Source organism: Scyliorhinus torazame, chromosome 16 (assembly GCF_047496885.1).
Source record: "Scyliorhinus torazame isolate Kashiwa2021f chromosome 16, sScyTor2.1, whole genome shotgun sequence".
NCBI lineage: Eukaryota > Metazoa > Chordata > Chondrichthyes > Carcharhiniformes > Scyliorhinidae > Scyliorhinus > Scyliorhinus torazame.
The window spans coordinates 60,551,116-60,571,034 of record NC_092722.1 but is presented as its reverse complement, the minus strand read 5'-3'; the positions used below and the strand labels follow the sequence as shown (position 1 = coordinate 60,571,034).

General features: G+C 45.1%; 1 protein-coding gene across 1 annotated transcript in view; it reads left to right on the top strand.

Moving 5' to 3' along the window:
- The first annotated feature begins 1,158 nt into the window (after positions 1-1,158).
- Positions 1,159-19,919, top strand: part of ldlrad2 (low density lipoprotein receptor class A domain containing 2) — a 41,561-nt gene continuing 22,800 nt past the window's right edge. Inside the window, exons 1-2 of the mRNA XM_072478564.1 lie at positions 1,159-1,857; positions 17,526-18,032. Coding sequence (XP_072334665.1) covers positions 1,776-1,857; positions 17,526-18,032 — 589 coding nt within the window. The 5' untranslated portion in view covers positions 1,159-1,775. The remainder of the gene's footprint in view (positions 1,858-17,525; positions 18,033-19,919) is intronic.

Genomic DNA, 19,919 nt, shown 5'->3' with positions numbered 1-19,919 from the left:
CCACTCTACAGGTGTGGTACAGCAGAAATGGAAAAGTATTTTTTAAAGCAAAACAATGTTTATTCTATGAACTCAAGTTAACCTTTTTAAAACATACAGTGAACATCTTAGCAACCATTAATTCAAATACAACCCCCAAAGACTACAACACTAAGTAATCCTTTAAGCTTTCCTTTTAACATCCATAAGACTTAAAAAAGAACTTTTAACAGAAGCACATCAGGTTAAAGGCACTACTGAGAGCAGTTATTAGTTTTAAATCACCAAAGGATCGATTTACATTTTTTAGATTACAGAGAGAGAGAGACTCATACACCTTCTGGCTGTGACTGCAGCTATCCAGCTCTGAAAACGAAACTAAAACACACCCTGCACCAAACAGCCTAAAATGAAAGTAAAAAGCTGACAGACAGCCCAGCTCCACCCACACTCTGACATCACTGATAAACACTCATTTCTTAAAGGTACATTTCTTAAACATCCATTTCTTAAAGGTACTCTCACGTGACAGTATATTCATCAGTGTTAACAGTTAATCATTTGCAAGTCATTCAAAGTCTGTTACAATTTACAAATTTTAAACTCACTCCAAGTTCAGAATTTGTTGTGAACGCTGATGTGGCGTCATCAAGATCAGACTGCCTGGGACCAACAATCGACAACCTGCTAAAGGAACACTTTGTAACATTAGTTAAAAAATATAGATTAATAATATTTGTCACAAAGAATTGTTCATAAATCATATTTGGGGCAGCACGGTGGCACAGGGGTCAGCACTGCTGACTCACAGCGCCAGGAACCTGGTGAGTGTGTGTGGAGTCTGCACGCTCCCCCATGTCTGCTGGGTTTCCTCTTCCTCCCACATTCTTAAGAGTGCAGGTTAGGTGGATTGGCCACAGTGCCCAAAAGGTTAGGTGGGGTTATGGGGAAAGGGCCGGGTAGTGGGGCTAGGCAGGGCACTCTTTCGGAGGGTCGGTAGAGACTCGATGGGCCGAATGGCCTTCCTCTGCTCTGGAGGGATTCTATGGATTTTACCAATGTCAGCTGCCAGGATAGTTTGTATACGAGTGAGGCGGAATATTGCCAGTTCGTGTTTCTGCCATTTGAGTTGCACTAAGTTTTGTGTTTGGAGAACAAATCATTTGAAATGTGCAGGTCGAATGACCCCCGAGTTTCATCCTGTGGGTGGAGGCGCCAGATTTTGGTTTAATGAGCCGGACCTTAAGGCCAACTTTAATATTTATCGCAATTTCAACAAAGCGTAAAGAAGGCACAAAGGCCCGTCCGTACCCAAACTTCGAAGTGCTGAGCGGAGTAAACACTCGAAGGAAGGGCAGAACTATTAATTCTGCAATTTGTAAAACACTGTGGTGGAAGAGCCAGCTCTCCATGAAAGATGTGTCATTTATCCCGGCTGCACTGTGGTGTCTCCTTGCTCTATTAAACTCGCGTTGTTTCCATGGTTTCCCGCCCAAAGCACACATTGGGGAATAAAGTGGACAAAGGACGAATGTCGCCTCTTTTGTGGACCTTTGGGATCCCCCACCATCACTTCCTTCCCCCACCCAAAAAAAAAATCCAGAGCTGCCGGGAATAACCTGCCTTCCTCCGAGTGTTTGCTGAAGAAATGATGATTCGCTTAGTTGAAGGGGCTAAGCTGTGTAACCCGCAGAGAGGGCCAGGAGCTGGAATACCCAGCGCAACTTCCCAACCACCACCTTCCCAGTCCTAATCCAGGGAGCTCAGGAACATTGAGAATCGTTGGGAGGGAGAAGATGGAGAACAAGCCAGGGAAGTTTCTGCAGCCCCTTCTGTTGCTTCTGCTGAACACTTTGCTTGTGAATTCCATGCGAACAGGTAAGTCTCTCTCCCCCCACCCCCCGAACTAGTTTGAAGTTTTTAGTGTGGATGCTGTCATTTCAGATCTCATTAGCGTTTGTTTTCTCCTTCTCTCACTTTTTGCTGTTCTCGCTGTCCCGGTCCGTTTGTATTCACTTTCTAAGCACCATCGTCTCGTTTCCCAGCTATCCATACCCACGCAGCTTTGTCCCTATATGTTTTTCTTCCTCTAAATTTGCTTCTTTCCTTCTGCTGCGGCTTCTTGTCCCTGGTCCGAAATGCAATCAGACCCCCTGTTTAGTTGAAAACAATTCTCTCTACGCAGATCTTGTTATTTACTTGAAACAAGTATTTGCCGTTCCGGGTCCGACAGGAGAGTTTTGCTCAGCGTGAAAACAGGCAACCTGCTGTGTTGGAAAGTGTTAGCATTCAGAATCAACATTTTCAAACTATTTCCCCAGTTTGGTCCTTTTTTATCCCCTGTGTGGGGTGCTGCTGAATAACTGTCCAATTCAGTTCTTCATTTTTGTGAAACGGAAGTTGAGTAAAGTCTGCCTCGAGACCAAAAGTGCAGACCACCCAACTTCTCTTCCTGCTCTCCATGTTACCCGAAATTATTAATGTTCGTCTCTCCTTGGATGCTGTCCCCTGCCATTCATATCTACCACCATTATCCCTGTCCTAAAAAAAACAACCCATATTCCCCCCCTCCCCTCCACCCCCCGCCCTTGCACCCTACTACTCCATCTCCAACCTCCCTCTCCTCTCTAAAATCCAGGAATGGGGCAGCACGGTAGCACAGTGGCTAGCACAGTTGTTTCACAGCTCCAGGGTCCCAGGTTCGGTTCCCGGCTTGGGTCACTATCTGTGCGGAGTCTGCACGTTCTCCCCGTGTCTGCATGGGTTTCCTCCGGGTGCTCCGGTTTCCTCCCACAGTTCAAAGATGTGCAGGTTAGGTGGATTGGCCATGCTAAATTGCCCTTAAGAGTCCAAAAAGGTTGGGTGGGGTTGCTGGGTTACGGGGATAGGCCACGATAAACTGCCCCTTAGTGTCCAAAGGTTAGGTGGGATTACGGGGATAGGGTGGGGGTGTGGGCGCAGGTAGGATGTTCTTTCAGAGGGTTAGTGAATATTTGATGGGCTGCATTTTAGGGACAGCATGGTAGCACAAGTGAATAACACTGTGGCTTCACAGCGCCAGGGTCCCAGGTTCGATTCCCTGCTGGGTCACTGTCTGTTCTCCCCGTGGTGCGTGGGTTTCCTCTGGGTGCTCCGGTTTCCTCCCACAGCCCAAGGACGTGCAGGTTAGGTGGATTGCCCATGATAAATTGCCCTTAGTGACCAAAAAGGTTGGGAAGGGTTATTGGGTTATGGGGATGCGGGTGGAAGTGAGGGCTTAAGTGGGTCGGTGCAGACTCGATGGGCCGAATGGCCTCCTTCTGCAATGTATGTTCTATGAATGGCCGTTTTCTGTATTGTAGGGATTCTATGCCTTCTATGTCTATGTCCAATGTGCCTATCCCAAAATTCCATGTTTGAATCTGATCAGGTTCTGCCCCAAGTCAGTACCAAATGACATCCACTTGCCTGATCCCATTCCTATCTATCCAGTTGTAGCCAAAGATTCACCTGCATTTGGCTTCTCTTCCCACTGCCACGCGCTGACTGGATTCCCTAAATGATCTATTCTTGGCCCGCTCCTATTTCTCTGACTTGTTATTTGCACCATTAGCACACTAAGAAGTCCTATTTCCAGCTTCATACAATCATTCAACTTCATCCTTGCTTCAGCTCAACTACTGCTCAAACCCATGTCCATGTGGAGGGTGTGGCTATGAGTGAGCTAGGTAGAGGAATCTAGGAGGTAGGGTTGCAGGGGCCTCAGTCCTTGTCCAACAAGATTGAAATTCTTGCTCCCTGCGGATGGGAATGGGGACTGCAGGGAGGGTGTACAAACTGATCACAGCACCCTGGTGCAGGGAACCATTCAAGTGAGGGAAGAGAAGACAAAAGTAGTCATAATGGGCATAGTATAGTTAGTGGCATAGACACTGTTCTCTATGACCAGGATCGGGAGTCCCGAAGGTTGTGTTGCCTACCTGGTGCCAGGGTTTGGGATATCTCATCTGGGCTGCAGAGAGACATGGAGTGGGAGGGTAAAGATCCAGTTGTTGTGGACCATGTAGGTACCAACGGCATAGTTAGAACAAGAGCAGAGGTTCTGCTAAGCGAATACGAGCAGATAGGGGCTAAATTAAAAAGCAGAACCAAAAAGGTAATAATCTGTGGATTACTACCTGAGCCACAATCTAATTGGCACAGGGTCAATAAGATTAGGGAGGTAAATGCGTGGCTTAAAGATTGATGTGGGAGAAATGGGACATTGACACCAGTACTGGGGAAGGAGGGGCCTGTTACAATGGGACGGTCTCCATCTGGATCATGCTGGGACCAGAGGCCTGGCGAATCACATAGGGTTACAGATAAGGCTTTAAACTAAATGGGGGATTGGGGGGGGGGGGGGGGGGGGGGGGAGGGGGGAGGGGGGGGGTCAGTTGCAGGGAAAATTAGTAAACCAAAATTAAAAGAAGTTAGCAATGTGACAGGTGGTTACCAGAAAATTATGGTGAGGGTCAGAATGGGTGAATGTCTTTTTGCAACAAGGAATTATAAAAGAGCAGGAAAATTTGACAATAGAACAAATTTAGAAGCTTTTTATCTAAATGCACGAAGCATTCGGAGCAAAATTGAATTAACGGTGCAAATAGAGACAAAAGGGTATGGTTTGGTGATGATGACTGAGACATGGTTACAAGGAGACCAGGTCAGGGAATTGAATATTGAAGGGTACTTCGTATTTTGGAAAGATAGACTGAAAGGAAAAGAAGGTGGTGTAGCTTTGCTGGTGAAGAGGGAGATCAGTGCAATAATGAGAAATGATATAAGCACTGGGGGTAAAGATGTGGAATCAGTCTGGGTAGAAATAAGAAATAGCAAAGGGAAGAAGTTCCTGGTAGGAGTAATCTATAGGTCCCCAAACAGTAGTACCACAGTGGAGCACAGTATAAACCAGGAAATTCTGGGGGCTTGTAAGAAAGGTCCGACTATAATCATGGGTGATTTTAATATGCACATATAGTGGATTAATCAGATTGGCATGGGTAACCTCGAGGGAGAGTTCATTGAATGGATTAGAGATTGTTTCTTGGAATCTTGTGGAACCAACCAGGGTGCAGACTACTCTGGATTTGGTATTGTGTAATGAGGAGGGATTAATTGATGAGCCCAAAGTTAATGATCCTTTAGGAAAAATTCAGTTTGGGGGCTGTCATGTGAGAGTACCTTTAAGAAATGGATGTTTATCAAATAGCTGTAGTGGGTGTACCTTTAAGAAAGGGGTATTTATCAATTAGCTACAGTGATGTCAGAGTGTGGGTGGAGCTGGGCTGTCTGTTTTTTTCCCGTTTTTGAGCTGGCAGCTACAGTGTGTGTTTAGTTTAGTTTTCAGAGTTGGAGCTACATCCAGCCAAACAAGGTATCATTTTGGTCTCTCTCTGTGTGAAAAGAATGTCTTCAGAGCACTTGCTAATTTAAAAGTGATAACTGCTCTCAGTAGAGAATTTAAACCTGATGTCTTTGTTACAGAGGGTATTTGTCTTATGTTACTAGGAAAGATTAAGGGTTACTTATAGCGTACTGTATTCTTTGGGCGAAGTATTTAAGTTGATAGTTGCTAAGATGTTTACTGTGTGTTAATAAAATGTTAACTGGATTCATAGAATAAACATTGTTTGGTTTTAAAAGTACTTTAGATCTCTGTTGCATCACACCTGTAGAGTGGGCCCTTGTGCTCCCTGTAACCAAAATCTATTAAAAGTTATGGGTCAGGTGAACTCCATGATACACTTTGGGGTTCTCTAAACCCTGGCCCGTAATAGGGGCGTGGAAGTGAAGTCCCACACTAGCGTTTTGGAACCAAAGTAATTGCATCGGCATGAGGACAGATTTGGCCCGAGTAGAGTGGGCACGAAGGCTAAGGTAGGACAGCTGAGCAGTGGCAGTTGTTTAATGAGCTACTCAATTCCTCACAACTAAAATATATTCCAGCGAGGAAGAAAGATGGTAAGAGGAGTAAAAAAAAGTCATGACTAACAAGGAGGTTAAGGACAATATAAAGGCAAAAACTAAAGTATACCACTTTGCAAAAGCTAGTGGCAAGCTGAAAGATTGGGAACTTTCAAACATAAACAAAGGGTTCCTAAAAAAAGTACTAAAAAGAGCTAAGGTAAATTATGAAAGATCGATAGCACAAAATATCAAAAAGGACAGCAAGAGCTTTTATAAATAAATGAAAGGGAAGAGAGTCACTAAAGTGAATGTTGGTCCCTTGGAAGATGAAACTGGAGAGTTAAGAGTGGGGAACACAGAAATGGCAGAGATGCTAAATCAATATTTTCCTCAGTTTTCACGGTGGAGGACACAAGTAACATCCCTATAGGAATGGGTAATTCAGAGGTAATAGAAAGGGTGGAATTTAGAACAATCAGCAGCTACAGACTATTGGGAATGAAGGCAGACAGGTCCCCAGGGCCTGGTGGCCTACATCATAGGGTGGTAAAGGAAGTGGCAGTGGAGATAGTGAATCCATTTGTTACAATATTCCCAAATTCCCTGGACACGGGAAAGGTTCCAGGGGATTGGAAAAATGCTCATGTAATGCCTTTATTCAAAAACGGAGTGAGACAGAATGTAGGAAATTACAGACCAGTTAGTTTAACAGCTGTTGTTGCGGAATTGTGAGAATACATTATTAAAGAAGTAATATCATGATATTTGAAAGTCAAAATGCAATCCATCAGCGCCAGCATGGTTTTATGAAGGGTAAATCACGTTTGACTAATTTGCTCTTGTTCTTCGAAGATGTAACAAGCCAAGTGGATAATGGGGACCCTGTAGATGTAGTATATCTGGACTCCTGGAAGGCATGATAAGGTGCCGCACAAGGTAGGAGGTTACATGGGGTTAGAAGTCACATGGGGTTAGGTGTAATTTATTGGCTTGGATAGAAGACTGGCTGACATTGATTGCTGGGAAGTATGTTTCCTGGGGTGTTTATTTGTTGTAACCTGTTTTGATACATGGTGGTAATAAAATGCATTTTTTTTTCAAAGAAAAAAAAGACTGGCTGACGGACAGAAGACAGAGAGTCGGGATAAATGGGTCTTTTCCTGGATGGCAAGATGCAATGAATGGGGTGCAGGGTTTGGTCCTTGGGCACCAACTATTTACAATCTATATTAATGACTTGGATACAGGGATAGAAGGTTCTTTAGCCAAATTTGAGGATGACACTAAAATAGGTAGCACAGTAAGTTGCAATGAGGAAATAAGAACCTTACAAATGGATTTGATAGGTTAGGAGAGTGGACCAAAATGTGGCAGAGTTTAGCGTGGATAAGTGTGAGGTCATGCATTTTGGTCAGAAAAATGGGAAGGCAACTTATTATCTAAATTGAGAGAGATTTTGGGATGCTCCGATGCAGAGGGATCTGGCTGTACTCAAGCATGAGTTGCAGAAAACTAACAAGCAGGTACAGCAGGTAATAAAGACAGTGAATGGAATGTTGGCATTTATAGCTAAAGGAATAGAGCATAACGGTGAGGAAGTGTTGTTGCAATGTTCAAGGCATTGGTGAGACCGCACCTGGAGTATTGTGCACAGTTTTGGTCCCTTTATTTGAGGAAAGATGTAATGGCATTGGAGGCAGTTCAGAGGAGATTCACTAGGGTGATTCCAGAGATGAGGGGTTTGTCTTATGAAGAGAGATTGAGCAGTTTAGGCCTATACTCTCTAGAGTTTAGAAGAATAAGGGGATATCAGATGATAAAAGGTATGGATAAAGTAGACGTGGAGCAGATGCTTCCTCTTGTGGGACATTCTGGAACAAGAGGTCATAGTCTCAGGATAAGGGGTAGCAAATTTAAAACAGAGATGAGAAGAAGAAGAATCTTTATTAGTGTCACAAGTAGGCTTACATTAACATTGCAATGAAGCTACTGTGAAAACTATTTCTTCCAAACGGTCGTGAGTCTGTGGGATTCGCTACCCGAGTGTGCAGTGGGTGCTGGGACAGTGAGTAAATTTAAGGAGGAGTTTGACAGATTTTTAATTGTAATGGGCTGAAGGGTTATGGAGAAAGGAAAGAAAGGTGGAGTTTAGGCCATGATGAGATCAGCCATGATCGTACTGAAGAGTGGGTCAGGCTCGAAAGCTAAATGGCCTACTGCTGCTCCTAGTTCTTACGTTCATATGTTCTAAGAAAGAACTATTCCACATTTCAGCTCTTGGTCTGTCACCCTTTGATTACAGCACTTCAAGCACAATTCTGGTGTTCTTGATTAATAAGGGGATTTCTTGATTAATAAGGGATCGGGGTTATGGGGAGAAGGCAGGAGAATGGGGATGAAGAACATATCAGCCATGATCGAATGGCGGAGCAGACACAATGAGCTGAATGGCCTATTTCTGCTCCTATATCTTATGGTCTTATGCCTTTGTTACTTCTCAAGGCGACTATTTCAATACTCACCTCACCAGCCTTCCACACTTCATAAATGTAATCTCTTCTGAAACTCTCATGCCATTAAGCTAACTTGCACTGAGTCCCATCCACCCTCTGTGCTCAGTGAACCACGTTGGTTCCTGGCTAAGCAAGGCCTTCATTTAAAAAAAATATTCTTATCCTTGTTTATATTTCTGTACTCCTCAAATTCAGGCCTCTTTGTGCATCACTGATTTTAATCGCTCCACCATTTGCCGTCATACCTTCTGTTGCCAGGGACATCAGCTCTGGAATTCCCTCCCAAAGTATCTCCACCTTGCTAATACTCTCCCCTTCTCTAAGATGCATTTTTTAAGAGCTCTTTGAAAGAGCTATTCAGTTTGTTTCATTTCTCGGCTGTTTGCCATTTACCTTACTTTTTCCCCATCAAGTGCTTATCCAACTTTCCTTTAGACAGAAGACAGAGATGCTTCCACCAGCCTTTCGGCAGTGCATTCCAGATCACAACATGTGAAAACATGGCTCCTTAAGCCACCTCTGTTTATTTGCCAATGTGCTTAAATCTGTCTCCTCTGGTTACTGACCCTGCTGCCATTGGAAACATTTTAAAAAATAAATTTAGAGTATCCAATTATTTTTGTTCCAATTAAGGGGCAATTTAGCATGTTCAATCCACCGAACCTGCACATCTTTGGGTTGTGGGGGTGAAACCCATGCAGACACGGGGAGAATGTGCAAACTGCGCACGGTCAGTGACCCAGGGCCGGGATTTGAACCTGGGTCCTCAGCGCGGAGTCCCAGTGCTAACCACTGCATTGGAAACATTATTTACTTTATTTAAAATCCTTGATGGTTTTGACCGCCTCCATCAAATCTCCTCTTGAAACCATTTTGTTCTAAGGAGAACAACAGTCTACAATTAAAATGTGCCCATAATGCACTGAAAAAAATCTCCCGGCACTTAACAGGCACGGCTTTAAACAAAATCTGAAACCAAGCACATGCGAGGATCTTCGGGGAGATGGCCAAAAGCTTTTTGAAAGAGATTGATTTTTAAGGAAGATCATAAAGGAGGAAGGAGAGGTAAGACCATAAGACATAGGAGCAAAATTAGGCCACTCGGCCCATCGAGTCTGCTCCGCCATTCAATCATAACTGATATTTTCTCATCCCCATTCTCCTGTCTTCTCCCCATAAGGACTGAAGAATATTGCGATACACGTTTTGAAATTTCTAAGGTTGATTTTGAGGAAGTTTGAGCAGTTTGAAATATTGCTGTGTGTGTACACACCATCTCCAGGTAGACAGCGATACAGCATGGTATGTAATTGAGAAAGTGGCACTGGAAGCATATTTGGGGGTAACCCTAACAAAGAAGATTAATGATTTCACATTTGATAAAATAAGAGAAGGGGATAAAGTAAATGGGCGGGATTTACCGACCATCCCGCCACATTTTTTTCAGCGGCAGAGATGGCCCACCAGCAGGATCTACCAACCCCGCCGTTGTTAATGGGATTTCCCGGTGGCAGCACCCCTCGTCGCCAGGAAACCCGTGCGCGGGCCTGGGACTGGAATGTCCCGCCGGAGTGAACAGCCTTTAAACCCCGCCCAATGTTTTGGCGGCGCCAGATGTTTTGATGTAGTTTTTCAACCATGTTGTCCGAGAGACCCCAGTTCCATGAAATATACTGAAATTAATGAGGTTCTGAACTCTTATTATGGTTCAAGAATGAAATTGCACTGAGAGTTATGATTCATCAAAGGAAGCACTTGCCAAGTGAGGCTGTTGTCAATTACTTTCTCGAATTAAGGAAACTCTCTTGTCACTGTGGGTGTGGCCTAAATTTAGAAATCAGCCTCAGAGACAAATTTGTCAGAGCCTAAAGAACAATAAAATCAAAGCCAAGCTTTAAAACAAATGCTTTAATAAGCTGATGGGGAAAGAGACCTCCGATAAGGCCATGGTCATGGAAATGGCAGAAGGAGATAGTTGCCAATTGCAAGGGTGTTCTTTACTTGAGCCAGGAGGCAGGTCCACCTGTTTTCGGCGTGATCCAGGCCTCAGAAAATAACTTCACATGCTCATGGTTGGAAATTTAGAAGCTACAGTTGCCATGGTAACCAACAACCACATAGATTCCCCCATTTCCACCCCATATCCAGTACAAGTGTATGCCTATGAGAATGTTAGTTATATCTAGCCATATCAGGAGCAAAGAAAACAGTATAACGCTCCAGGCAATGGTGAAGCTCCAGGTCACAGCCATGCACAGGTTTGAAGTCGTGGTAGGTCTAAAGCTGGTTCAGGAAATCCTTGAATGCCCATATCATAGATAGAAGTTACAGTGCAGAAGGAGGCCATTCGGCCCATCGAGTCTGCACCGGCCCTTGGAAAGAGCACCCTCCTAAACCTTCGTCTCCACCCTATCGCCGTGACCCAACTTTACCTTTTGGACACTAAGGGGCAATTTAACGTGGCCAATCCACCTAAACTGCACATCATTGGACTGTGGGAGGAAACCGGAGCACCCGGAGGAAACCCATGCAGACACGGAGAGAAAGTGCAAACTCCACACAGACAGTTAGCTGAGGCCGGAATTGAACCTGGGGTCCTGGAGCTGTGATGCAGTAGTGCTAACCACAGTGCCGCCCATTGGATAAATATGGAAACAAAAGTTGCTATCATTGAGCAGGAAGATCAAGAGTTATAATCACTTAGAGAGCTACAAAATAAGCACAGGGGATGAGAGTAATAGGGTTGAAGATAAAATTGCAGCGTCCACAGTAGAAATGAAAGTCAGAAATTCACTTTTCTTTTATAAATTAGAGTGCCCAATTAATTTTTTTTACAATTAAGGGGCAATTTAGTGTGGCCAATCCACCTAACCTGCACAACTTTGTGTTATGGGGGTGAAACCCACGCAGACACGGGGAGAATGTGCAAACTCCACACTGACAGTGACCCGGGGCCGGGATCGAACCCGGGTCCTCGGCGCTGTAAGCAACAGTGCTAGCCACTGCGCCACCCTGCCACCCTGAAAGTCAGAGATTCACAACTTATTTTCATCATTGATACAACTGCAGCCATGTCTGTTATCTCATAAGGACAATTCAAGAAATCCCTAAGTCGTATTCCCTTACACAAAACTGGTGTGAAATTGACTAGTTATTCGAATTACAGTGGCCCAGTATTAGGTGAAGTTATTGTTAGGGTGCAGTATGATGATGCATTCTATTACTTGCCATCATTAGTAGTTGAAGGGCACAGACTCTCCCTAATGGGTAAGAATTGGCAGCAGAAAACACGATTAAACATGCTGAGTTATTTACTGTCGGATAAATAAGACTATGTCTGACAATGAGGAAATGCTAAGAGAGCACAAAGTTGTCTTTGAGTAAGGAGTACCAAATGATAAGATTTGCCAGCAGTACGATATCAAATATTGTAAGTTAGCAGATCATATAAGGACAGATGCCCTTTCAAGATTTCTCGTGAAGACTGATTAATTTTTCACCGCTGAGCTATCTGTGAATGACTTTACATACACAAAGGGCGGCACAGTGGCACAGTGGTTAGCACTGCTGCCTCACAGGTCCAGGGTCCCAGGTTCGATTCCCGGCCTGGACCATTGTCTGTGCGGAGTCTGCACGTTCTTCCCATGTCTGCGTGGGTTTCTTTCGGGTGCTGCGGTTTCCTCCCACAGTCCAAAGATGTGCAGGTTAGGTGGACTGGCCATGATAAATTGCCCTTAGTGTCTAAAAAGGTTAGTTGGGGTTACTGGGTTACGGTGATAGGGTGGGGGTGTGGGCTTAATTGGGGTGCTCTTTACAAGGGCCGGTGCAAACCTGATGGGCCGAATGGTCTCCTTCTGCACTGTAAATTCTATGATTCGATGATTCTCACAGCGCTAGGGAACCGGGTTTGATTCCGACCTCGGGTAACTGTCTATGTGGAGTTTGCACATTCTCCCCTTGTCTGCGTGGGTTTCCTCCGAGTGCTCCGGTTTCCTCACACAGGTCAAAGATGTGCAGATTAGGTGGATTGGCCATGCTAAATTGCCCCTTAGGCTGGTGTTGCAGGAATAGGGTGGGGGATTGGGCCTAGGTAGGATGGTCTTTTGAAGAGTCGGTGCAGACTCAATGGGCCAAATGGCCTCCTTTTGCACTGTAGGGATTCTGTGATTCTATTCTTCTATGATTCTATGACACTCCAGTGCCGGAAGGGAAATTAGTGAAGAAACACAAAAGGGTGGCATGGTGCCAGAGGGCCAGGTTCAATTCCAGCCTTGAGTGACTGTGTGGAGTTTACACTTTCTCCCCGTATCCATGTGGGTTTCTTCCGAGTGCTCCGGTTTCCTTCCACAGTCCAGTGATGTGCAGGTTAGGTGGATTGGCCATGCTAAATTGCCCCTTAGTGTCAAAACATGTGCTGGTTAGGTGGGGTTATGGGGATAGGGCGGGGGGTGGACCTGGGTGGGGTGCTCTTTCAAATCGTCAGTGCAGAATCAATGGGCCGAACGGCCTCCTTCTATGATACTGCTCAATAAAGTGTTCAATTGTGTCATCAATGGCTGGCCTAAAGAGTGTAATGATGAGAGATTGCTGGGGTATTTTTCACATAAAAATGAACAGAGTGTAGATCAAAGCCGTCTTCTTTGGGATTTAAGAGTCATTATTCCACCAAGGTTTAGAGGGAGATTGTAAGAGGAACCTCATCAAGGGCACACAGGAATAGTCTGTATTAGCAAAAAGCTAGTGTTGGTACCCAAAGGTAGTTAGAGATATTGAAGAGTTGGTGAAAACGTGTGAAGCATGTCTCAGAACGAGAAAGGATCTAACCAAGTTCCTTTCATTCCATGGTCATCTACCCTGGGAACAAGTTTCTGAAGTGGAAGGGAAACATTGGGCACAATTCAGCGGCCTGGTCATGCCCAACTTATGTCAGGACAGGCGGTTGAATCCCATGAGAGCCTGGCACACTGGCAGTGCCACCTGGGTGCCAGGGGCACTGCCAGGGTGCCAGGTTGGCACTGTCCGGTGTCGGTCCCGGAGAGGGGGGGGGGGTGTTCCTCCGCAAGGTTGCGGAGTGACAAACAGAGGTGGGGGGGGGGAGCAAAAGGTGGGGGGGAGGATGGGTGCAGCCAGTCCAAATGGTTCCCTGATCTCCAGGGAGCCTTGGATGCTTGCCAGCAGGAAATTACTGTAAGTGCAGCCTCGGCGGAGAGAATTGCCGCAAGGTCAAAAAAAGGGCAAAGTGCCCTTGGATAGCGTGGCGTTTTTCGGTGCTGCAGCTGCTGAGAAACAGCCCGCTAAACATGCCGTTCTGCCGACTTTAACTCAAGTCTGCTGAATCACACCCCTTCTTCTGGTTGATAGCTATAGCAAGTGGATAAATGTTGAGTCTGTGCCCAATACAACAAGGGCCAAAACTATTGAGGGTTTGAGAAGTTGGTTTACAATTTATAGATCACCAGATGTATTGATAATGGTCCACAGTTTATGTAAAAAGAGTTCGACATTTTTCAGAGTGAATGGAATCAAACACCCTCTAACATTACCATGTCACCCAATATAGAATGTTGCTGCAGAAAGAATTATAGAGATTGTGAAGAGTCGGGCGGAATTCTCCGCTATCGGCGCGATGTACTCCGACCGGCGCCAAAAACGGTGCGAATCAGTCTGGCATCGCGCCGCCCCAAAGGTGTGGAATCCTCCGCATCTTGAGCCACCGAGCCCTAACCTTGAGGGGCTAGGCCCACGCCAGACTGATTTCCGCCCCGCCAGCTGGCGGGAAAAGCCTTTGGTGCCCCTCCAGCTGGCGCAAAACTGACTTTGCCGGGCGGCGCATGCGAGGGAGCGTCAGCGGCCGCTCAGGGCATGCGCAGTGGCAGGGGTCTCTTCCGCCTCCGCCATGGTGGAGACCATGGCGAAGGCGGAAGGAAAAGAGTGCCCCCACGGCACAGGCCCGCCCGCGGATCGGTGGGCCCCGATCGGGGGCCAGGCCACCGTGGGGGCACCCCCCGGGGCCAGATCGCCCCGCGCCCCCCCAGGACCCCGGAGCCCGCCCGCGCCGCCTTGTCCCGCCGGTAAGAGAGATGGTTTAATCCACGCCGGCGGGACAGGCATTCCAGCAGCAGGACTTCGGCCCATCTGGGCCAGAGAATCGCGGGGGGGGGGGGGCCGCCAACCGGCGCAGCGCGATTCCCGCCCCTGCCGAATATCTGGTGCCGGAGAATTCGGCAACCGGCGGGGGCGGGATTCACTCCAGGCCCCGGCGATTCTCCGACCCAGCGGGGGGTCGGAGAATCCCGCCCGAGGTCTTTCCAGATGTATTTGGTAGGTGACATGTTAGAGTGTAATTTCCATGTTTCTCTTCGACACAGGGGTAGTCAATTTTCTGTTCTCTTCCAGAAAACCCCAACAGCCTTAAAGTTTGAATTTAAATCACTTTTACCACAAAATTTAGTTTGCTTAAGCCTGATGTCAATAGCAAACAAAGAGAAAAGCAACAAAAACAGAAAGTGCTGGAAAAACTCAGCTGGTGTGGCAGGTACTGTAGAGAGAGAAAAACAGAGTTATAAAAACCATCTTTCCAATTAAGGGACAATTTAGCATGGCCAATCCCCCTACCCTGCACATCTTTGGGTTGTGGGGGTGAGACCCATGCAGACACAAGGAGAATGTGCAAACTCCACACAGACAGTGACCCGGAGCCGAGATCCAACCCAGGTCCTAGGCGGTGTGAGGCAGAAGTGCTAACCACTGTGCCGCCCCGAGTTAACGGGTGAGATTCTCTGGCCTCTCCGCAGCGTGGCACCGACCCGCTGTTGGCTGGCAGCAGGATCTTCTGGTCTCACTGCTGTCAAAGGGACTTCCTATTGAATCCACCCGACAATGCCGGGAAACCTGCGACACAGGAACCAGAACATCCCTCTGGAATGAACAACCGGAAGATCGCGCACAACATTTTGAGTCCAATGTAACCTTCCATGGGAAAAGTTCCAAAGAGGAATCATACTGGACTCAAAATGTTAACTCTGTTTCCCTCTCCATCAACCACACTGCTGTCCTTAATTGTTCCATTACTTCATCAAAGAACTCAATCAAGTTAGTCAGACATAATTTTCCTCTAACGAATCGATGCTGACTTTTATTTATTAGTCTATCCTTTTCCAAGTGCCAATTAATTTTTTTCCAGAGTTTTGTCTCTAAAATATTCCCACCACCAATGTCAGTCTGGCTGGCGTGTTATTATTAGGTTTATCCCTCTCCAGCCAATCCTCCAGTCCTCCTGCACTATCTCTATATCTTGGATTGGAAGATTGTGCCCGAAACATGCAGCAGTTCACCTTCACTAGCATTGTCAATTTAGAATGTATCCCCTCTGGAATGTCTCACTTTTCTACTTTGCATATTGCCAGCTTTTATTAGTACCCTGCTTTATCTGCTCTTATCCAGTATTACTGCTATCTCCACCATTCACAGAGTCACAGAAGTTCACAGCAGATTGGCAGCATTCTCTTCTCCAGCAAAGATCAAAGCAAAATAGCCACTTGGTGTTTCGGCCTCCAAAAGGAGGCCTCCATATTTGATCCTAATTGGCCCTACCCTTCCTTGGACTACTTTTTCAGTACTGAGTTCCAGGGATGCTCTCGGCATCTTATAAACTGAAACCGTCTAATTCCCAGTGTATTGAGTGCATAAGGGTTCAACCCTCCACCCCACTATTCTCAAACCATTTAAATATTCCCAGCAGCGTTTGGGCTGTCTCAATGCGCTACAAATATATATGTACAGCCACAGGGAGATTGCAGTATAACCCGTATGCTTCCACGGAGAAAGCACCCGTTGCAGCTACTGGTTTCAGCATAACTACCGCCTGATTTATCTAACATCTGTAGGCATTGAAGTTGAGGACTTGGAGCAAAATCTTTCACGTTACCGTTTGCTACCTAATGGAATTTTTACTTGAGTACAATCACCATAATTCACATGTACTTAGCTCGCAAGTACCATGTTGTTTGGAGGATGTAGCATAATTAGTGTGGCAAACAAAGGCATTGATCATCAACGGTATTTTTAAAATAACTCTTTCAAGACAATGTTTTCGAAAGCAATTATCGAAGTGCCAGGCAAACAGGCTCAGAGAAACCACTGACAATGGACTTGAGGGATGAACAAAGCAAATTAGCTTCAAACATTCTTCTGAATGTCCTAACCAGACTTCCCTAAGCCCCTGGAAACCTCGCTAATAAATGCTGAGAAGCACAATAAATCTCTGTGTTCTCCATGTCATCCTTGGGTAGTGCGGTGTGAGAAAGAGGACAATGATAGCTTTGGCATCTCTTTCATTGGGATGCTCATAGGACCCTAATAAAGGTCCCATTTTCTTACTTTACTGCTGTTTGCCCCATAGAATACAAGATGGAGCAGCTTGCGTTCATTGTTAAAGAAAGTAGCTTCAATTTATAGCAATTTCAATAAAAGTTATTCCTATAAATTGAGGTGATTTAGTTGAATTCCAAGGAGTGTTTTCAGACATCCATTTCCTTACAATGAAGCCACGCTCTGTATTTCCATTTTTGTTCTCTTTATTTTATATCTTTGCATTTGGTTAATGTTGAACAATTCTGTCCGAAGGCATAATACACAATGGTCGATCATTTGAAACCTTCACAAGCAGGCAAATATCAGGCTGAAGGAAGCACAGAGTGGGGGTATAAAATACTTTCACAGTTTTGCGCCTCTCAGTACATTCTATGTCGGCATCAGAAAAAGCTACAGGGCTCAGATCAGAGCAAAGTAACTACCAATCCTAATCTATCACATCATAAAAACATTCTTAATGTGCAACCTTTTAATTTAGGCTGGAAAACCACCCTTTCTGTTATTCCGTGAACTCTCACATCAGCTCCATGTCTCATGATTTGCTCAGTAAAAAATAAACCATATTAAATGTCGTTAGATCACTACATTTGTGCCAATCATGGAAAGATGGAGACGGTCAAGTGTAAAGGTTGAAATGTTTTCTAAATGAATTTTGTCTGGTTAGACTTGCTGTAACCTTGAGTAACCGAATAAATACAGTAAGTAATATAACTCTATTTCTATTGCCCCAAGTCAGTCTGGTGGATTTCTGTGGACACAACATCAAGGCTGATGGAATCATTATTAAATCCCATCAAGAATCTCAGAAGGACTATTTTGTCACTGTCGGGACTGACTGTGAGTTTGCAATGCAGGCTATTTCCCCCACGGACAAAGTTCAGTTCCAGTTTAGATCCTTCCTGGTATACAGTCTGTTGCGAGAGTCTTCTATCCTCCAGCCCACCGCATCACTTCAGCTACTGCAGCGCAATGCAACAGGACCTCTGTCCCTACTAGAGACCAACAGACCCGGGCAAAGACCACTGCGAGAGGAGGTTACTGACACATGCAATGCTGGATCGTATGTACAATTTTATGACGGGAAGAATAGAAATTCACCACCTATTGGCTCCCTTTTATGTGGGAAGAATATCCCCAAGCCAATTTTATCGACCGGGAACTACCTTTTGCTGAGACTGGTCACCAGAGGTCAACAACCCAGAGTGGACTTTGTTGGAGATTTCACGTCCTTTCGACCAGGTAAGTGATACTTTTTTTGTTAATTGGATTTTTAAAATCCAATTATATTTCAAATTATGAAAGGATTGAGGTGGGTGACCTTAACAGGGAATACTATAATTCCTCTAAAAGAGCACTCTACCTAGGCCCACTCTCCCGCCCTATCCCACCTTTAAATATCAGAGTTAACATGAATATATTTTGTGCGTTTCCGCTGTCCATTTCTATTTATTTGAAATAAGTGCTGATTTGTTAAAGAAATTACTGAGGCCCATTACGATTAGCCGGATTGAATATTGTTAGAAGCACACTCACAAGACAAGGGATGATTTAGCACAGGGCTAAATAGCTAGCTTTTAAAGCAGACCAAGACAGGCCAGCAGCACGGTTCAATTCCTGTACCAGCCTCCCCGAACAGGTGCCGGAATGTGGCAACTAGGGGCTTTTCACAGTAACTTCATTTGAAGCCTATTTGTGACAATAAGTGATTTTCATTTCATTTCATGAGTTGTGATCATCTGCGCTTATTAATCCAGGTGCCTTACATTGTTACATTGCCTTCCAGGGGCCGTTTAGCACAGTGGGCTAAATAACTGGCTTACAATGCCAGCAGCGCGGGTTTAATTCCCGTACCGGCCTCCCCGAACAGGCGACGGAATGTGGCGACTAGGGGCTTTTCACAGTAACTTCATTGAAGCCCCCTTGTGACAATAAGCGATTATTATTATTATTGTTAGTTGGATTCAATGGGAGTCGTTTTGACATTGGGCAAAATGTAATATTTGATTTACTTCTTGTTCTGCACCCCACCAAGTTTTGTTTCCTTTACAAGCAATGTAACTGAGATGGTGTGCGATATACAGCAGGTGGCTGCTCAGATATTGCTCGTTTTACATGCTTGCCCAAAAACAAAATAACTCCTTGCAAGTAACTTTCCTTCTGCAAGAGCGATGATGCAGGATTGAAAATAATGAGGCAGGGGAAGTGTTGAAATATAACGGGTGTGAGCTGTATATCTGCATTTACCAGCACTGTACCTCTGGTTACACAGTGTAGACCGATTGTCTTCCTCATTGGGAAACACCATTTTCCCAAGTTCTCATTGTCAGCACATCTCAATACCTCTTTAAGGTGGAAAATCTTAACCTAGCCGAGTACACGGAAAGCATCCATTCTTTTCCTACCGCCTGGGATGAGATATCTCTTTTGTGGTTCGTTTCGCAGGCAAGAAAAAGATCCAAATTGCATTTAATCTCCTTGTAATTTATCTCCCTATGGGAGAAAGAGCAGGGGAGTGAGACAAATCTGTTAGTTCCTTCAAAGAGACACAATGGTCTGAATTGCCTCCTTCTTTGCTGTCGGATTTCATAGAATGCCAACAGTGCAGAAGGAGGCCATTCGGCCCATCGAGTCTGCACCGACCCTCTGAAAGAGCACTCTACCTAGGCCCACTCTCCCGCCCTATCCACGCAACCTTGATCATTGTCAATTGTTCCACGGTTCAATTTCCGTACCAGCCTCCCTGAACAGGCGCCAGAATGTGGCGACTAGGGGATTTTCACAGTAATTTCATTTGAAGCCTACTTGTGACAATAAGCAAATTTCATTTTTTTCATTTCATTTTCAGACAGACTTTACGATCTTATAATTATTATTGATCACATTTTGTGGTTTCTCCAGCTCAGTGCACATTTCCTAAATTCCCACTATCAATGTCTGTACTGTTTCTACATTTGTTCAATTGATAAGACATTGGGGAAAAAATGGGTGGGGTATATAAAGTGTGACTCCATCTTTTGGATGCGATATTAAACCGAAACCCCACCTTGGGTGGATGTAAAAGATTCCATGGCGCTATTTCGAAGAAAAGGGGAGTTATCACGGTATCCAGGCCAATATTTATCCCAC